This window comes from Chelmon rostratus, chromosome 19, assembly GCF_017976325.1.
Source record: "Chelmon rostratus isolate fCheRos1 chromosome 19, fCheRos1.pri, whole genome shotgun sequence".
In the NCBI taxonomy this organism is placed as follows: Eukaryota; Metazoa; Chordata; class Actinopteri; order Chaetodontiformes; family Chaetodontidae; genus Chelmon; species Chelmon rostratus.
This window is the reverse complement of record NC_055676.1, coordinates 19,583,606-19,602,298: the sequence shown is the minus strand read 5'-3', so window position 1 is coordinate 19,602,298 and position 18,693 is coordinate 19,583,606. Positions and strand designations below refer to the sequence as shown.

Genomic DNA, 18,693 nt, shown 5'->3' with positions numbered 1-18,693 from the left:
TCATTTCGTCTCCTTTTCTCTCTCTCCCCTGTCCTGTCTTTGTTCCTCCTCCTTTCTTTTCCTTGTTTATATTTTCTCCTTGTCTCCTCCTGTCATCCTGTCTCCTCCTTTCTTCCCTCCTCTCCTTGCCCCCCCATCCTTTCCTTGTCTCCTATAATCTCTTACCTCCTCTCCTCATTTCCTCTTCTCTGCTGGTTTCCTCTCCTCTCTCTCCATCTCATTTCCTCTTCTCTTTCTCCCATCCTCTCCTTGTTTCCTCTCCTCTCATCTCCTCCTCCTCTGCTCCTCTAACAGCATAAAGTTGTCTTTTAACCAAAAAGTCATTGTTGTTTTGCATGGGTTCTAACAATTCTAATACTAATTTTAATTTACTTTCACAGCAGAGTTGCAGAGAACGAACATTTTTTGCACCTTTTTGTGACTAATAAAGATTTTTTCTGTCATCAGAATTCATTTGTTTAACATTTAAACTACAGTTTGGACTAACTCAGGCCATGAACCAGTTATATGCTTGGGTACTATAAGCATATAAAAATCTACAGCTGTACGTCCTGTAGGCTCAGCAAGAGGACAATCGGGCTGAATTTACCAACTAACACACGTCTGCAAACCAACAACTGTAGTTTTAAAACACAACTGCGAGGGGACATATTTCACTGACGTTGTTTTAATCTTCCTCCAGAATTGAAGAGGAGGAGCAGGATAAGTACAACATCCCAACAAAAGCGGAGTCAGAGAAATACAAAGTCATTCGTACCCTCAGTTTTCTCAAGAGCAGGATGTCCAGCACACGTAACAAGACCAAGGTAAACCACAGCTGCTCATCATCAAATGCTAAATCTCAATGTGTCTGCTTCTAGAAGTATCTAGAAGTATTTATGGTATTGATTATTATGACACTTCTGTAAAGACCTGCATCCCAGGTCTACAGTCAGGTATGGAATATGTGTCTTTCCGCTCTCTGGGAGACACAACCAGGAAACATTTCTGGGAATAACTCAAGGTCACATGCTAGACCAAACATGGTGTCCAGCCTCTTTCCTTTTAATGATTAATCTGCTGTTGTAAAGTCAGCACAGACACTGGAAGCCCTCCCTGACCTGCATCTGTTGTTTATGCTACGCTCCACTTCCTCGTCAGTGGACTTTCAGATTCCTTCCAGGCTCGTTACTGACACAGAGTGTACTCCGCAAATAGAAACTTGATGAAGAACTTTGCAGAAATAAGAATTGAGGGCCTGCTTTGCTTGGATTTCTGAGCTGTAGTGGTCAGTCACGTTTTGCCTCCGTTTGTATGGCCTCTTTGTTTACACCTATGTCTCTGGCATGGTTTTCCAAGGGGAAGGGGAAGGACAGAGAGGCCAAGGATAGACAGCTGAATGGACATCGGTTCAACACAGGCGCCGTTTTAGGCCCCACCGTGTGTGTGGTTTGTGAGAAACCAGCATCTGGAAAGGACCTGCTGCACTGCTCCAGTAAGTGAGCCTAAATCCAGTGGTGGAATGTAACTAAGTACATTTACTTAAGAACTGTACAAGTTTGAGGTGCTTGCACTTTGCTTGAGTCTTCTGTTTTCATGCTGCTTTACACTTCTACTCCACTAATATTGTACTTTTTGCTTCACTTCACTTATCTAACAACTTTAGTTACTTCACAAGTGTTTGATGACATTTCTCACTATTTTCAGAATTTTTACAAACCAAACAAACGATTTATTAAGAGGGAAAAAAATCAGCAGATGAATCCATAATTAAAATAATCCTTAGCTGTGGTCATATAAGAAATGTTTAAAATGAGCTTCACCTGTCCTGCTTTTACATTACAGCATAAGTAATAATAATGTAATGAGACAATATTTACTTTTAATTCAATTCCTGCTTTGAAAATGTGACTTGTAGCAGAGTATTTTTAAACGGTGGTCTAGTAATTTTACTTCAGTACAAGATCTGAGTATTTGCTCCACCACTGCATTCAGCCAAGAAGCTTACATCTATGTTTTGCTTGCACACTTTTTTTCCCCAGGTTGCACTGCTATCGTCCATAAGGGCTGTAAGGACTCTGTTCCCCCATGTTTGAAGGTGAGTACTGTCCTGAGATAAGATAAGATAAGATAAAACTTTATTTATCCCCAGCCAGGGAAATTTGGGCATTACAGCAGCATGTGATAGCAGCGGGAAGAAAAATAGCAGCAGAGGTAGAGAACATTCGAAAAAAAAAAACAAAATAAAAAATAGACTATATATATATGTACATATTATGCAAGCAAAATGAAATTTGACTATATAAAAGAAAAATAAAATATGTAGAAAAAAATATATAAAAATATGTAAAAAGTATGTATTGCCCCAATAGCTGTGGAAAAATAACAATGTAAGCTGCCTTCAGATTAAAAATAATAATAAATAGTGTTACTACTATTGCACAGAAGAATAAAAATTCAAAACAGTAAATGATATGTAATATTGCACAGAATGTAAAAGGAAATATATAATATTGCACAAAATGTATGGATATGAGCGTAATTTGTCAAGCAACATCAGCACAGTCTTATGTTAAGTGGTGCTGGAGTTGAATAATCTGATATATTGGAATAACAAAAATGCTTTGAACTACTTATCCCGACTGGAGCCTGTCCTTGTGTCAGTTGTTTAAATGCTGCACCCTCTTTCATTTGTATTACTTAGAAACTTCAGGATAAGTATGCAGTCGCCATGGTGAAGAACAGGACAGCATCCCTCCCACAAAGTCAGTTTAAACCACGAATGTCATTAACAATTTCACTGTCAAACACTCGTAACTGTGTTGTGGGTGAAATTTCCTGTTTCATTGTGGCTGCACTTAGGATGATTATTGTTCATTTTCTTTGCTTCTGTGACAGATTTCACTGTGAGAGACAATCCTCCACAGTGCGTCATCCCCATCTCTACCTCTCTCCCCGTTATGACCCCCAAGGAGAGGAAAGACGCTGCGACCCAGCCATGCGGCCTCTCTGGGAGTTTCCCAAACAGTGACAGGTCATAAAGCTCTCAGACTTTGTAAATTACACATAATGATGTGGGGTGATATTAAAAAATTGGGGGGTGTTAAGGCTCGTCCATGTTCTTCTCTGCTCACAGTCGACTCAGTGAGAGTTCAGAGACGGAGTCTGATGCCTCGAAGGTGACCAGCCAATCAGAAGAGCTCCTGCCGACTCCACTGTCCTCCACCTCCACTGACTCATCTGTCGGAGAAGGTAAAGAGATTTCCACAAATACCTAAAAAGGAGCAGATCAGTTTCCTTTTTTCTTTTACATGGAATTTATGTCCTTGTGCACCTAAACGTTGATGTGTTTTTCTGCTCTGAGAAGATGCTGACTAATGTAGTTGACAGGGTCCTTTTGCTTACAGACAGTCCCCAGCACCCTCTAAATTTTTTATTTTAAAAATGCTGTTTTCACACAGATCGTATTATAGTTTTAATATTTTAAATGGACTTTAAAAAACAAAAAATAACAAACATAACTGACTTACAAATGTGTATGAAGACTTGTGAGTAACTGACTGTGTTTAAAATCAAAGCCATATGCCATAACAGTTTACTTTACTTAGAAATGTTATATGAAGCTAGTGGAAAAAAAACAGCCATCCGATTTTCCACTAGCACTTAAACGCATCATGCATTTGTGGAGGTTGTGAAAAGAGTTTGTATGTATGTGTATGTAGGTATGTATGCATGTAGAATAGTGGCAGTAATTCATGCTGGGTTGCTGTATGTGTTTGTATTTGTAAAATTTATTCATATCGATAGAAAAATAGCAAATTCAGTGTATGAAAAACATTTGGCACCAGTATTGAGACACATTTCTTAGGTACATTAAGATAAGTGAAAGTTATGAACACTGATTAATGAAACTGAATCCGGGCACTTTTGATGAAAAGTGATTCTGCACCTCTCTCTCTTCTTAGACTACGTGGATGCACATATCCACAGCGACATGTCGCTTGATGCTGCGGATTATGAGGCCGAGTCATGGAGTCTGACAGTAGAGCACAAGTTCTGCAAGAAGCAGGACAAACGAGCTGTCAAGAGGCAGGATGTTATCTACGGTAAGCAGATGTGAAAGAAAACCACTGGAATGTGTCATTTTCTGCCAGTGTCTGTATTTCATATATATAATTGCTGTAACCACATGATTGTCATAAATTGCCATGATTGAGTAACAGATGAGCTCTCTGGTGTGATGTAATCCATGCTTTTCTGTAACTCCGCATGTTTGAACCTCCTGCAGAGCTGATGCAGACCGAGCTTCACCACCTTCAGACGCTACACATCATGGCCGAGGTTTTCCGGCGGGGTATGAAGGAGGAAGTGCAGCTGGACACGGAAGCGGTGGAGCGGGTCTTCCCCTGTCTGGACCAGCTGCTTCTCTTCCACCACGCCTTCTTTGCCGCCATGAAGGAGCGGCGACACAGCTCAGCCAGGCCGCAGGGACACAAGAACTACCTCATCCAGCGAATAGGAGACGTCTTGCTCCAACAGGTCAGCTGTTCTCCTGGGACTACTTTGCTGTACGGGGTAATAGATGGAAACCAGTGAAGTTGTGGATCAATGGGTGTGTGTGTGTGTGTACTTTGCAGTTTTCAGATGAGAATAGAGAAAAAATGAAGCAGGTGTATGGAGAATTCTGCAGTCGTCACAACGAAGCAGTCAGCTTTTTCAAAGAGCTCCAGCACCATAACAAGAGATTTCAGAGCTTCATCAAGGTACTTAACCAAATGTTTCATGCTTTAACCAAAGTAAAATAACAGTCTGCTCAGTGAGATGTGGCTGAACTCTCGGTGCTACTTTTTCAAGCAACAAGGCAACAATTCTTTGGTGAAACGGAGGGAAATCCCAGAGTGCATCTTGCTGGTAACCCAAAGGATTACAAAGTACCCGGTGCTGCTGGAGAGGATCCTCCAATATACTCAAGGTCAGTCATCTGCTGCCCTCTGCTGGCTACATAGTCACATGGTCATAACAGGCAATATTCCAGTCGAAAATATGCAAATAAAACAAGACGCTCTTACAGTCATGTATTTGTTCTTCCTGACCCCTCAGAGGACACAGACGAGCACGCCGACCTCTCCAAAGCACTGGCGCAGATCCGGGAGGTGATCGCAGCCGTGGACCTCAGCGTCAGTGAATATGAGCGGCATCAGAGGTTACAGGAAGTGTGGCACCGCATAGAGAACCGCAGCGCAGCCAAGCTAAAGAACGGCCACACCTTCCGCAAGCACGACATGATGGGGCCGGGACAGACGCTCAAACACCAGGGCCTGCTCCTGTGGAAGACTGCCACGGGCCGGCTTAAAGGTGACACATACCTTCTGTGTGTGTTGTTTGCGTTCTATTTGTGCATTCTTTTAAAACGTTTTCCTGCTTATTCTATTTTCCATAGACGTTCTGGCGCTGCTTCTCACCGATACGCTCATCTTCCTGCAAGAAAAAGACCAGAAGTATACATTTGCCACTGTGGTACGCACTCATCAGTTGCATCAGATTAATCTCAGAGACTACCTGGCTGGAACAGCAATCAGCTGTGTCTGTATTATGCTTTTACACTCTATTTCCTGTTCTATTTTATGTCCATCACCAAATGAAATCATATATTCTACATTTTTCCTCCACAATTCAATGTGCTTCAGGATCAGAAGCCTCCAGTCATCGCCCTGCAGAAGTTAATAGTGCGAGAAGTAGCCAACGAGGAGAGAGGGATGTTTTTAATCAGCGCATCAGCCGCCGGGCCAGAAATGTACGAGGTGCACACATCATCCAAAGAGGAACGAAACACCTGGATGAGGCTCATTAGAGAGGCTGTAGAGAGGTGTGTACAAATACGTCTGTGTTTTATGCGTGTGTGTGTGTGTGTGTGTGTAGACTGAGGATATTGAGAACTATGTAGTTCACCATTTGTGAACATCGTAACCTTCAGTTACTGTTTTCTCTGCTCAGCTGCCCAGAGGAAGAAGAGGAATACACAAGTGAGTCTGAAGAGGAGAAACGAGCTGCTGAGGCTCGTATTCAGAAGATCCATAAGTTCCAAGGTATTTGGAAACCTCTGACGTCATTTATTTGTTGTTTTTTTTAATTCGCGCTCTTGAATATTTTCTGCCCCCGAGTCAACACTTCACAATGCTTAATCTGTGAACCCCGTGTGCATCAGAGAGCCTGGCGAGCCGGGACCAGCAGATCTGCTCCAGCCTGGAGGAGAAGCTGCAGGTCTACGCAGAGCTCTCTGCTCTGAGTGGGAGGACGGACGCTTTGCTGGTCGAACCGCGACTGCTCGCCCAGCCGCACTCGGAGGAGCTGCCCCAGGCTGCCGTGTTGCTGGATGCAGCTCTGCAAGAGGGTGAGACATTTTCAGAATACTGTACGCTGCAGGGACAAACAGACTAACACAGATGTACAGTGCAGTACTTCGCTTGTTTTTCGAAAACATGGGACATGAAAGTGAAAAATGGATTGGGGTTTGGAAGATTTTTTTACATTAAAACTGGATAAGTGATGGTATTGCTCCACTTTGACCCCTGTTTAGTATTTATAAGCATAAGATTAACAGAAGCAATAAAAAGTACAGTTTTTTCTATTTTAACTGTGTTTTACGATATTGTCATTCATTACCAATTTACACCAGCCTCCACTTATGGATGTCCACAGGAGAAGTTGTAATTGTTAAATACTTAAATGAACAATTTAATAGCTACATTAGTGTGTGTCCATCTATGAAATGTTTATTAATACTTGTAGCTGCTAAAAAGGGGCTGTTTAAGTTAAATGTAGTAAAATTAGTAGTTAATGTCAAACATCTTTCAATTTAATAACAAATTAATTGCTACAGTAACAGGAACAGGCATTGATATACTTAATGTAATGGGATACATCTTAAAGGCACAGATACATATGTATATATACTGTATAGTAACTATCTCCATACAGTTTATGTCATTGACGAATGGTTGGTTCTTGGTTGCAGGGTATTTTAAATGTGGAAATATATGTGGTATGAATTTATCCAGGATTTTTCTCAGGTATAACATAACAAAAGAGCAATCAGCTTCAACTTCAATTCCATATCTTTTCATTATCTCTTTTCATTACAATGTTTTGCAAGCATGAGCAAATGAAAGGGACAAGCCCAGAAAATGTCCAGCCACTTTTTTTAGCACACTGTCTCCAGCATTTGTTTTGTCCCTGAGGGACCCTTAGCATGTTTGACTCACAAAATATTGTATTATGCTCTTTCAAAAATCTTAGTTTCACACCTGCATTATTTTTGTTTCCTAGCTGAGAACCTGAAAGCCACTCTGTCATCCAAGGCCTGTTCTCCATCGAGTCACAGCTCGGACTCAGACACAGACTCTGTGTTTCCTGTCAGTCCCGCCCCACCTGTACAGGCCCCCTCAGACTCTGAGGCCTCACCTGAAAACCCCAAGGCCAGTGAGGGGAGCTGGAGTGGTGCCTTCATCCTCGATTCCCCAGCTCCTTTGCAAAACAGAGACATGAATGACATCGACATCAAGGTACAGCACAGTTCCTAGTCTATAAAATGTATTTAGCTTAGAGCGATTCTTCTATGACCCTATGATATAAATAAAGATAGCGGATTAAGTAGGTGTTTTTGAGTTAAATATTGATGCAGCAATTTGATATAATGTTTTTCCATTACTGTAGTTGTGATGGTGGAGGTACACTCGTATTGCAGAGGTATAATAGGACATTATAGCCTCTTACAGCCTGCATCTGAACGTCACCTCTTTCCATTTCTTCACAGATGTGTGGCTCAAGATTGCCAACAGTTGTTTTAATAATTCAGTGCAGCCTATTAGAATTACATTTCAGTCTTAATGTGATGAATCATTGATAAGCTCGTAATAAAGGAAGAGGTCCATTTAGTTCCCAATGGTATTGCGGCATTAAAAATGGATATGGAGACTTATTCCAATTACCATGCCATCGTTGTGCTACCGTTTGCAGCTTTGTGTGACCTGTGAGGTAAATGACTCCAATAAGAGAGAATAAATTTCTTATCAGCTGCAATATAATTTTACCTCTAAACACTGTGGTAGCACACCTTGTGGCCTCAAGGGGGCGCAAATGTTGCATAAATGCAACTTCAAATTTTGACTCTCTTCTTGCCTGCCATGAAAGTATTTTACTTCACTGTGAGTAGATTGTAAAGTGTTACTCAGCAGCAGGAATGTGTTTATATAAAATCATGAAAAAAAGGGGATGAAAAACACGGCAGCTTGTTAATCGGCATACTGTGTGTGATTTTGTCCATTAACAGGTTGCTCAAAGTGTCCAAAGCCTGACCCAGTTACTCTACAGTCTGCAGGTGAGTGCATTACTCAGTATACAGCCACTTTTTATCCTGCTCCCAGCCCTCATCTACACAATGATCTGATCTGCAAATCAGCAAACAAACCTCTTCTGTCCTCAGTGAGAACAGCGTGCTATGTTAGTATCACACTCAGTCAAGAAAAGGCTTTAATGTGCCTGCACGCTCCAGCTGCAGTCAACAAAACCAACTCTGCACTCGGCTGTTTGAAACCAAAGGTAGCGAGCAACAGGAGCGGGAATCCTACTGATCTTTTTTCTGCTAAGAGACATATGAGGGTCTTTTGTTTCAGTATTCACACACACACACACACACACTGTTCAGCCTCTGGTATAAAATGTAAATTTGTGCAGAGAGAACGTGTGCGTATTTGCATAAGGGCATGTGTGCGCGCACTTTTGCCGGTATGGGTGAGTTTGATGTTTTAATCTCAATGATATTTTCATATTCAAAGTTACTGTGTATGAACCTGATGACCGCAGTTCTACCAGTGCCGGTGGGATCACTCATCTTATAAAGAGATCCTGTTGTCTTAACCCATAAAAAGTCACCCAGTTGAGCCTGATCATGATTTCCGTTGCATTTTGCCATTCAAATCACCTTCTCTTACAGCCTGTTGTGAGGATGCTCGTGTGGTTAAAATGATGGCGGAGCCTTTGCATTTTCATGAAGCCCATCTCTCTGCCTGTCCATTTCTGTGCCAGGCTACAGTGACCATCCAGGACAGCTGCTGTGAGGTCCAGAGGCTCCTCCTCCAAGAGAGCGGACGCCCCTCCCCCCGCGCCCAGCGACTGCACCTTCCAAGCATCCGGGGCAACACCCTACAAGAACAGGAGAAGCAGCGCAACCTGGAGAAACAGAAGGAGGAGGTGGCGGCGGCTCAGCGGCTCCAGGGCCGGCTCCGCCAAGAGAAGGAGCGCTGGGAGAGGGAGTGCCAGGCCAGGGAGAGGCAGCAGGGGGAGCAGGAGAGCAGGTTGGAGGAGAGGGAGAGGCAGTGCCACCTGGAGGCGGAGAGGCTGAGGCGCGAGAGGGAAGAGTTGAACGAGCAACTGGTGGAGTACCAGCAGAGCCTGGAGCGGCTCAGGGAGGGCCAGAGGAACGTGGAGAGGGAGCGCGAGCGGCTGGAGACCCAGCAGAAGCTGCTCCAGACATGGCGGCACGGCCGGCAGAGGAGTCTGCCTACTGTGATTCCTCACATGGTCATCCCTCTAGATGGGCAGCAGGTGGGGAGGACACACAACTGACAACTGTTTCTTCTGTTCATGGATTATCAATAACTTCTATTTAATAGGAGACGTTAGACACTCAGTAACGCTTTTGACTAAAGCCCTTGACCCTGACATAAACGCGAGGTTGATATAAGTGTCTATGGAATATTTCTTGGCTCAAGTCATTAATGAGAAGCTTTTCTCAGACAGCTATCGGCCTGAGTTACGTGGGTTCACTCATTTACACAGAGCAGCTCAATCCCCTCTTGATATATGACCTACGATAATGAGAGCAATTTCAGCATCATTTGTCTTAGTGCTCCAGCAGCTCCACTCACCAATAAACATCTTAATGATTGATGATAATTAAACCGTTGCAAATAAAAGCTCCGACAAAATAATTAAAACCAGAAGCACGCAGCCCAAGAAACCAATCAATCGTGTCGGAAAGGACTTAAATTATCAACACTGTTTGAAAAGCACTACAGTGAAATGTCCCCCGCTGCTGGAAGGCATGGAGGATAAAGGGTGCACTGTTCTCCATGCCCTTTTAGTCTAAATGTCCCTCACGTGCACAAGCAGCAGTGGTGAAACTAATATAGCACATGTATGTGAGCCTCTGCTGGGTACGGCTTTGTCCTGCTCAGTTCAGCAGGTGCGACTCTTCAAAAGACGCACACAGAGCGCACTCGAATGGACAGACAAATGAGCAGACTCGCGTTACAATATTCCCTCTCTCCCTCGTTAATTTACACAACACCTTGGGCTTTTACGGGCTAGACGTGATGAGGCTCTCCTAGCTGTTTGCAGACTTATTTCCATTCATCTATTTTAGTCGGTGTGGAGGCTGCACGAACAGCAGTGGTCTGACAAAGGCGTGCGGAGGCAGTGGAGGTCCTAATGTTCCCATGCTAATGTTTTAGCCAGAGGCAGCGGTTCGCAGGGTCAGAGTCAGATCGAATGACATACACACACACACACAGCAGCAGCTCTCAGGTCGTTTCTAATTAGCTGTGTTGCCTCCGCTCAGCAGAGGAAAGGAGGCCATGTTGACGTGAAGATGGGACCGGGGAGAAAGGGTGTTGGTAGAGGACAGGAGGAGCCTTAAGCAAGCTGCAGCATTGACACCTTTCTTTCACTGCACACAAGGGCCAGTCCACCCAAATTACCTCTAGTTGTATCTGGTCATGCGTTTTTCGTTTTATTTGTCAGGGGTTTGAGATATCGCTCTCTGACAGTTTTGCCTGTACACCAAATCCAACAGTGATTTGTTTGTGGCGTTCAAAGCATTGAAAAATTACAGCAAATTTTCTTTTCACAAATTAGTCAGGACAATAATCCCTTTAAAAACAGTTATTTTTAAGAAATGTAATTTTTAAATGCTGTGAGCATCAACAGTGAAATTCCATTCACTTCTATTGTATTTATGTGGAGGCTGAAATCCCAGGGACGGATATCTCAAAACCTGGACAAATAAAACTAAAATGATCTACATACCTATTATCTAGAGATGTATTATACTAGATACCACTAAAGGTAAGTGGGAAAATTGATTTTGGGTGAACCGCCCTTGTAATTCTCTTTAATCAGCGTTTTAGAGAAATTGATCTTAAGGTCTATTAGCAGAGCCTTTTACAGGTTTTACCTGTTGAATTTGAAACTGTATGACTCGCTCCTTCGTGCAAATGCATCAGTGCATTTCAAAGGTGCACTGTTTGCACATGTGTAGAAACTATCCAATCATCACTCTTGCTTTAGAAGCTCTCATCCACTCAGGAATGTGAGCTTCATCTGAATGTCTGTTCGCAGAGTTCTTGATTTTCATCTTTCAGTTTCTTATGTGACCCTGGTATTTGCTCTCGCCCAAAGGACTCGGCACCAAGTCAGTCCAGAGACCACACGGGAAACGGCTCCGTGTTCGTGAACGAGGCTGCGTTCGCCGGCACCAGCGTCAACAACCGTCACGTCCACCACAAAAGAAACGACCCCAGCACGCACAATTGTCTCAACACCCTGCTGGCAAGATCCAACAGCAGACAGACCCCCATAGCTAAGACTCCCCACAGTCCTCACTCAGACTCCCAGGATTGGGTGATGGGGACAGGATACCTCTACAGCTCTGCAGGGAGGCTGGGGCTGCAGCACATGCCCACTGGTAAGAATCACAGCCAAGTTCATGCTTTATCATCTGTTACAGAGAGGAAGTTTAAAGCAAAACACAAATTGAATGGCAACCGAGGGCCTCATGAGGACTCGAATTTTTCATTTTTTTGCTCAACAAACAGTCCAAAAGCCAAATATATTGAGTTTACTCTCATGTTAGACTGTTTCTCCTGAGCTTCCAGCTTCTCACTACTTAGAATAAAGCAGTCTACATGTGACCTGTCATATCTTAGACCCCCAGCATTTTCTCACTCTATGCTTTTGAGGTACAAAGAAGTAAAAATGAAACTTCACAAAAAAACAAAGACTGGAAATAAGAATTCAAAAAAATGTAGTCTTTACCTTTTCAAGTAAGCATGATCCCCTTAGATTTAAATTGTGACCCATTTAAGGGAAACTCTGAGGTAAAAACAAGGAAATCGCAGCAACTAATCAAATAATTTGCTATTTGCTGCCACTCTAGTGCAGACACATTTTTAGAAAGATAATAACTTTTATAGGAATAAAGGGAGGAACGACAGCTACAGAGAAGCAGTGAGAACTTCACTACATGCATTTGCATATTAGATGTTTTAAAATGTTTTTTGCTTTCAGATAACATCTGTGAAGGGAAATTAGCATAGAAAAATCTGCTAATGAATGCATCAGGTAGCTCAGTTACTAATTTTCATTGCTGGTTGTGTTTAATATCCTGCATCTTGGTGCTCACAAGTTTCTCTTGTATTGGACAGTAGTGTGCTGTCAAACTGTCTCTGCTGCTCAACATAAATGAGAAATCTGCTACCTGTGAGAATGTAAACAAACCCTGGTTTCACCCTCATATGTACACACACTCTCTGCTCTCAAGGCTGTGTCCCTGGTGAGGCCTTGTCTGTCCTTCGTCTCAGTTAATCAGTGTCTCCTGACAAAGAAGCCCCTCCTCCCCACCACCTCCACCTGCACCAGCGGCCAGCTGGGGCCCTCGCCTGCCAAAGGAAAACAAAATCAATGGTTCCTCTATCTATCGACTGGCAGGGCAGACAACGGCATGTGATTCACAGTTCACAGGCGATGGCTGACTGATTGGGACATCGATCTGTAAAAATCTTTATAAAACTCATTACAACATGACTTGTCATCGCATCAGGCGAAGGGGGGGAGGCGCAAGGAGGGGAATGAGAGATGCAGACACGCATTAATCTGCGTTACAGTCGAGAGGTGTCAGCGACATTCTCACGTTTGCCCGTCCCCATTCCGAATCCATTCAAGCGTGAGCTCATTCTCATATTTGCGGCAGGCGGGGAAAATTACAGGTTACACGCGTCCCATCCCTGAGCCCTGAACTGCGGCTCATGATGTCGAGTTTCTGGTATTGTTTACCAGCTGTAGCTGGCTGCACAATCTCTTCCTCATTGATCAGCTTATTAACCTTCTCTCGTTATTGAGCACACACGAGCCCCAGTGAAACCTGAGTCACTTGTTAACGAGCCTGGGGTGTATACTTGGCTGCAGTCTACAACGCAGGGTGCGTTCCAGCTGACATCTACCCACAATGCATTCCTCAGTGGATCCCATGAGGGCCTGCGATGACACTGAATAATGTTCCTCAACCTTGACATAATTTCTCATTAGATTTAAACCTCTGTATGGACTCCTTTTAGTATTTTATGTGCAGTCACACGGATCAAAATATGATCTCATTTCTCATCCTCACCTTAGCATGTGAAGATTTCTTCTCATGCTCACACACACAGAAATACACACCCTTTTTTCCTTGAATGGATCTCCATAATTCGTTCTTGCATAATGTCATCCTGGGGAACCAGTTGGATGGAATATTCTGAAATGATGTCTCATCCGATGAGTCGTGTCTCAGACAAAGGATGAGAGCATTGTGAGTAGGCTGAGGAAGAAAGGAGAGATGAATCTGGTGCAGTTTTGCAGTATGTAGGTTAATTCACACCTCGTACAGTATGCTGCACGATGCACAAACCTGATCTGTGACTACTAACAAAGCATCTGGTTAAAGGATGGCTAAATTATGCTAATGACTGCTCAAAACTGAGATCAGGACTAGAGTCGAGTATAATGAAATTCAACTTTTTTGATCCACCAGAGCAGGAAATTTGTCTCATCAATACATCTCATTGGTGTAGACAGGAAATAATCCCTGTATTCAGTATAATCACTGTTGTTTGGGACTGAGCAGTTTTTTGCACTTCAAATGTTCTACTGTCCTAAAAAAAAATATTTTCTTGCTTTCTTTAAATAGCCTGCATCTGCTGTCTGCATTGTAACATGTTAATAATGCTAAAAATCTTATTACTTCATGGATGAAGCTCATGGCTCATAGATTGTTTGTATCATCTGACTGCACACTGATGCCTCATCTATCAGAGGCCAGGCCTATATGGTGGCTAACAGAGCTACTCTAACAGACTCTTATATAATTAATCAAACAGAGACACTTTCCTACAGGGACACAATGAGGCAATTTATAGTTTACACCATCTGTTACCATGACAGCACACCTGCCTTAATGCTAGAAAGCACCCACCATGCACACAAATGTAAGAATGCAAGCAAAGGCACACAGTCTCAACTAGATACCACCCAGAAAAACACATTCTCTTTCAGATCTCCTATAATTGAGTAATAATGTTATTGATCCTCGAAGGGAACACCACAGAAGCTGTGGTTATGTTCCTCAAAAATACTTCAGCAGGCCCTATGTTTGCCAACTCAAGGTTTTAAATCCTTGTTATCTCTTTGAAGGCTGCTCTCACTAAGATTTTTCATCCCTCCTTCCGATCCCTCGTTTCCACATCTCTTCTTGTTAGCCGTCAAGTGTTAGGAGGCTGGTGTCATCCAATCCCAACCATGACGATTGATTGTGTTGACAAAGATAATGATAAAAGTGACACCTCTAAGTAGAGGGGGAATGATGGATAGCATGAAAATCTTTTTGTTTTCATTCTCAGTCGCATGCTCGGCTGCAGGAGGGAGCAGCGGGCTGAGCTGCAGCAGCTGTGGCTGATCTATATGCAGTTAGTGATTAGATGAGTGGGCTAAACAATTAGACTGAGCTCATTAAACAAGTGCTACATGTCCCATCCTGGTGATTATTTATCAGTGGTTAGTAAATGATGAAGTCTCTTTGGTTTGAATTTCATCAGTAGCTGTATTTCTTCTACACTGAGAATAATTTTATTTTTATTTTTTGCATGCCCACTCAGATCATAACAGTCACAGCTACATCGGGGAGACCTGGTCGTCGACAGCAAGTGGAGCTGACCCGTATCCGGTGCTCCCACATCCCGATGACCCTCAGCTGGACATGGGTGCATTGGTTTCCGTGGAGACTGACAGCGGTGGCGAGGAGGGCAGCGAGGAAACCATTGTGTACCTCTGAATGTTGATAAATTTCAGACCTAATGGCCAACCCAGCACTTGGAAAAAGATAAAGACTTTCATGAAGCATCAGGATTGGATCCAGTGTTGCTTCAGAGAGCATTTTTCATTAAGTCTTTTGCCATGCTTTTTTATATATATATATATATATATATATATATATATATATATATTTGAAAGATTGTTTTTGTAAAGTTACTGGAAAGACAGAGAAAAGAATATATGAAAAAACTGAGGTTGTTTCAGACTGAATCTCACATTTGTCATGCACCTTAGCTGGAGGCACCACTGGGTGTTCAGTGTCTCTTTATTTTCTGGACGTTTTTTTGTGTGTGTGCGTGGTCTCTATTGACTGGGTCCCAGCGACACCCTTCCCCTTTTCCCCGAATCTTCCTCTTACCGTCCCTCCCTTCCTTTCTCAAGTCCTGCATACTGTATCTCGTCCCTCGAGCGCTCTATTTATTAAATTTACCTCAAAAGGAGAAAAAGCATCTACCCAATATCAGCAAAACATCAGGCTGCATCTCTCTAGTGGGCGATTGTGTTGGAGCAAACTGCCCCTCTTTCATTTATCAGACAGGCTCTGTTTATGTACAAGCCGAGCATAACGTGAAGCACAAAACATTAGGATTGAAAGATGAGGTGCGACAGCATCAGTCCCACGTTTTTCAGACTCCCCGCCTGTAGCCATCTTTTCTTTTTTTATCTGAAGCACGTTTTTCTTGTTAAGAGAAATAAGCAAAGATGTGGTTTGGAGAGAGATGTTGCAGCTGTCCTAATATGTCAATTTTATCAGAGCGTTGAAGAAAGCGCTCTTGGGAAAAAAAGTGAAAGGAAGCCGTAGCGCAGGAAAACACGTTAGGTCAAACCGTTTTAAGCCCCAATATAATTATTTTATATAACTATTTTCATCATTCATATACATTTTGGTCTTGTTTTTTCTTTCATCATTTTTAGCCACACTAGAGCATGCAACATCATTGCAATGTCAGTCAGTTGGTCCATCAGTTGGATTGATTTGTCATGGGATTTGGTCGAGACTATCATGCCCCACTCAGGGTGAATTGTAAGAAACTTTGGTGATCCCCCTGACTGGCGCCTGCTTTGGTTTATGACCAAATACCTAAAAAACAAATGACATTCCCATCAAGCTCAGCTGTACTTTGAGCTTAGTGCTAATAAGCAATGGTTAGCATGGTAACATTGTAACACTCTAACGCGACATGGTAAACATTATGCACTGTTACTGTGAGCATGTTAGCATGCTGACATTAGCATTTCGCTCAAAGCACCACCTCACATAGCCCCTACAAGGACTCCTATTCTATTGTTTTCATCATTTTCTGTCCTCACTTATAAAAATCCCATCTTTACTTCAAACAAACTGTAAAGAGTGGAAGACAATGTCCCTGAATTATCTTCACCAGTACCCAGAACAATATGAATCTGCCTTGTCAATAATGCTTAAGGCTAAACTATTACACTTGAATATTCATGTGGTCTATTTACATATTATCTCCCATGGGCATTTGTATGTGTAAAGAGGTCCCTGTGCCAACACATTGGGTGTCTCGATGTTTTTTTTACAGACCCTATAAAAAAACAAATTGGCTTAATTACTGTTGTAGTTTGTTAATGGGCCAATGAGGCAGTGTCAGTATTTTAATTTGATTTTAGTACCATGTATATATGTTTGTGCCTTTATTTATTACAGTACGAAGAGTTTTAAGGTTTTTGTGAAGGGTTGAATTGTACATAGAAGTGTATCTGTTTGAACAGAAGAACAGGTGTGTTTTCTTTCATTTGTGTTTTGTGCTTGATAAAATCACTTTTACTGAACCTGAAACAGTGTTTTGTTTTTCTTAAAGCTATTAAATGGGGCTCCATGGAGGTGTCAGTACAATAAAAAAAAGCAAACTGGCTGAAACACAAATACAATGTTCAGCTCGGGTGCAAGTATAACCTCCGTTTTATGGTCTGAATGTGAAGCGTCTCCAACAGTGTAAACAGATGTGTGAGTGAGCCGCCCGTTCAGTTGCCAGCAATGACAGGTGGTAGTCCAGGTGCATGAATGTCAATGATTTCCTGTCTGACTGCACCTCTGAATCGCAATCACAAAAACCACATCAGGACTGGATGAATGCGGTTTGTTGTGTAGCAACTAACAGCTTTCTCACCAAGCTTGTGGGTCATTACATTCCTTATAAAGTATAAAGATTCCCACCGATCAAAGCCTGTCTCTCAAATATAAGGCTAAAAATAAAACAGAGACACCTCAATTGAAGCTCTCAGGATTTCCCAGCAGCAATACTGTGTTTCATATGCTCCACCTGTGTGTCTTGCTCTTTATCTTTTTAGAAATAAGAGCAGATGTCTGAGATCAACAGGATTCTTGCTCTATCCCCAGTACACACCTAATTATTTCACAGAGGTGCTGCATACAAATGCTGCCTCCATTCCTTGTCAGTGTTTTTTGTAACTTTGCTCTATTAAATGTCATTTGCAGGGAAGTCCAGTGTGTAATCCATGCCTTGCTGGAAAGCTGGTCTTGTTTATGCAGTAGAAAGAAGCAAATATTTTTGATATTGGTGCTACGAGACCAGAGAAAAGGGGTTATAGTATTCCTACAGCTCACCTACAACAACCAGAATGCACTGGGCCTGCACCGCACCGCTAAACACTCTGGCTGGTGGGTGATGTACTGCAAGTTGGGCGGTGCTTGGTTTTGGCTCGTGCATTTTCAAGCAAGAAAAAAGGCAGCCTGGTCACAAACATTACGACATCTAAACAGTCGACTAAAATATGTTTCTGAAAACACCTGAGGGAAGAAATATGCAATCCAGTAAGTGAATCTGCAGGCAGCATGGAGGGAAGTTAAACATTGTTCATTGATGCTAGGCACAAGTTTCCCTTTTATTATTATACATACCTATTACCATGTATTCATTGTAATAACTACACTCAAACTTGATAAGACCCAATTAGACCCTATTCTTAATTTATCAGCCCTTCCCAACATGAGTCTAAGAGAGTGAATGAGAGCAGATACGAATAAGCCGTTCTACTACAAGCAGATGCTTATCTTTCTCTTTTATTTAACTCCTCTAAGCCATGTACAGGCCACAAAAATGTGTGCCAGCTTCTTTGATGCTTTAAATAAATACAGCCAATCATTTGCATTCAACTTGACAGTGTGTATATTTCTCAGGGATTTGATGATCACATTTACTCAAAACTCCAAGGACAGTAGTGCCGAAGAACCTACTTTGAACTGAGAGAGACAAGAGACCGACTACTTTGTGGCATATTCGATTTGTGACCAAATCAACAAAATCTGAGCAAGTCAGCAAAATCATGCAGGCAAACCGCTCCATTTCTAAAAAAATGAACAAAACCAGAACGCAACAGAGCTGTGCCCGGTGGAGTCAAACTGTTAGTATCCTTAAACAAAATGTGTCAAAATGTCCTCCAGTAAAGTCTGGTGGCATTCTATATTTTTGTGATTGTCAACAAACACTATGAAAAACCAAAAACAACAATGAACTGATCCTAATAAAAAGTATATTCTGTGTA

At 42.4% G+C, this 18,693-nt stretch overlaps 1 protein-coding gene across 2 annotated transcripts in view; it reads left to right on the top strand.

The window, feature by feature from the left end:
• arhgef28a (Rho guanine nucleotide exchange factor (GEF) 28a) overlaps positions 1-16,959 on the top strand; it is a 40,913-nt gene extending 23,954 nt beyond the window's left edge. For both annotated transcript variants that reach the window (XM_041960133.1, XM_041960134.1), the window contains exons 15-34: positions 683-806; positions 1,339-1,474; positions 2,022-2,077; positions 2,684-2,744; positions 2,878-3,013; positions 3,116-3,231; positions 3,945-4,085; positions 4,268-4,518; positions 4,617-4,742; positions 4,834-4,951; positions 5,080-5,334; positions 5,420-5,496; positions 5,667-5,845; positions 5,974-6,065; positions 6,185-6,370; positions 7,306-7,541; positions 8,309-8,356; positions 9,064-9,582; positions 11,437-11,722; positions 14,946-16,959. In XM_041960133.1, coding sequence (XP_041816067.1) covers positions 683-806; positions 1,339-1,474; positions 2,022-2,077; positions 2,684-2,744; positions 2,878-3,013; positions 3,116-3,231; positions 3,945-4,085; positions 4,268-4,518; positions 4,617-4,742; positions 4,834-4,951; positions 5,080-5,334; positions 5,420-5,496; positions 5,667-5,845; positions 5,974-6,065; positions 6,185-6,370; positions 7,306-7,541; positions 8,309-8,356; positions 9,064-9,582; positions 11,437-11,722; positions 14,946-15,121 — 3,319 coding nt within the window. In that variant the 3' untranslated portion in view covers positions 15,122-16,959. The remainder of the gene's footprint in view (positions 1-682; positions 807-1,338; positions 1,475-2,021; positions 2,078-2,683; positions 2,745-2,877; positions 3,014-3,115; positions 3,232-3,944; positions 4,086-4,267; positions 4,519-4,616; positions 4,743-4,833; positions 4,952-5,079; positions 5,335-5,419; positions 5,497-5,666; positions 5,846-5,973; positions 6,066-6,184; positions 6,371-7,305; positions 7,542-8,308; positions 8,357-9,063; positions 9,583-11,436; positions 11,723-14,945) is intronic.
• The last annotated feature ends 1,734 nt before the right edge of the window (positions 16,960-18,693 follow it).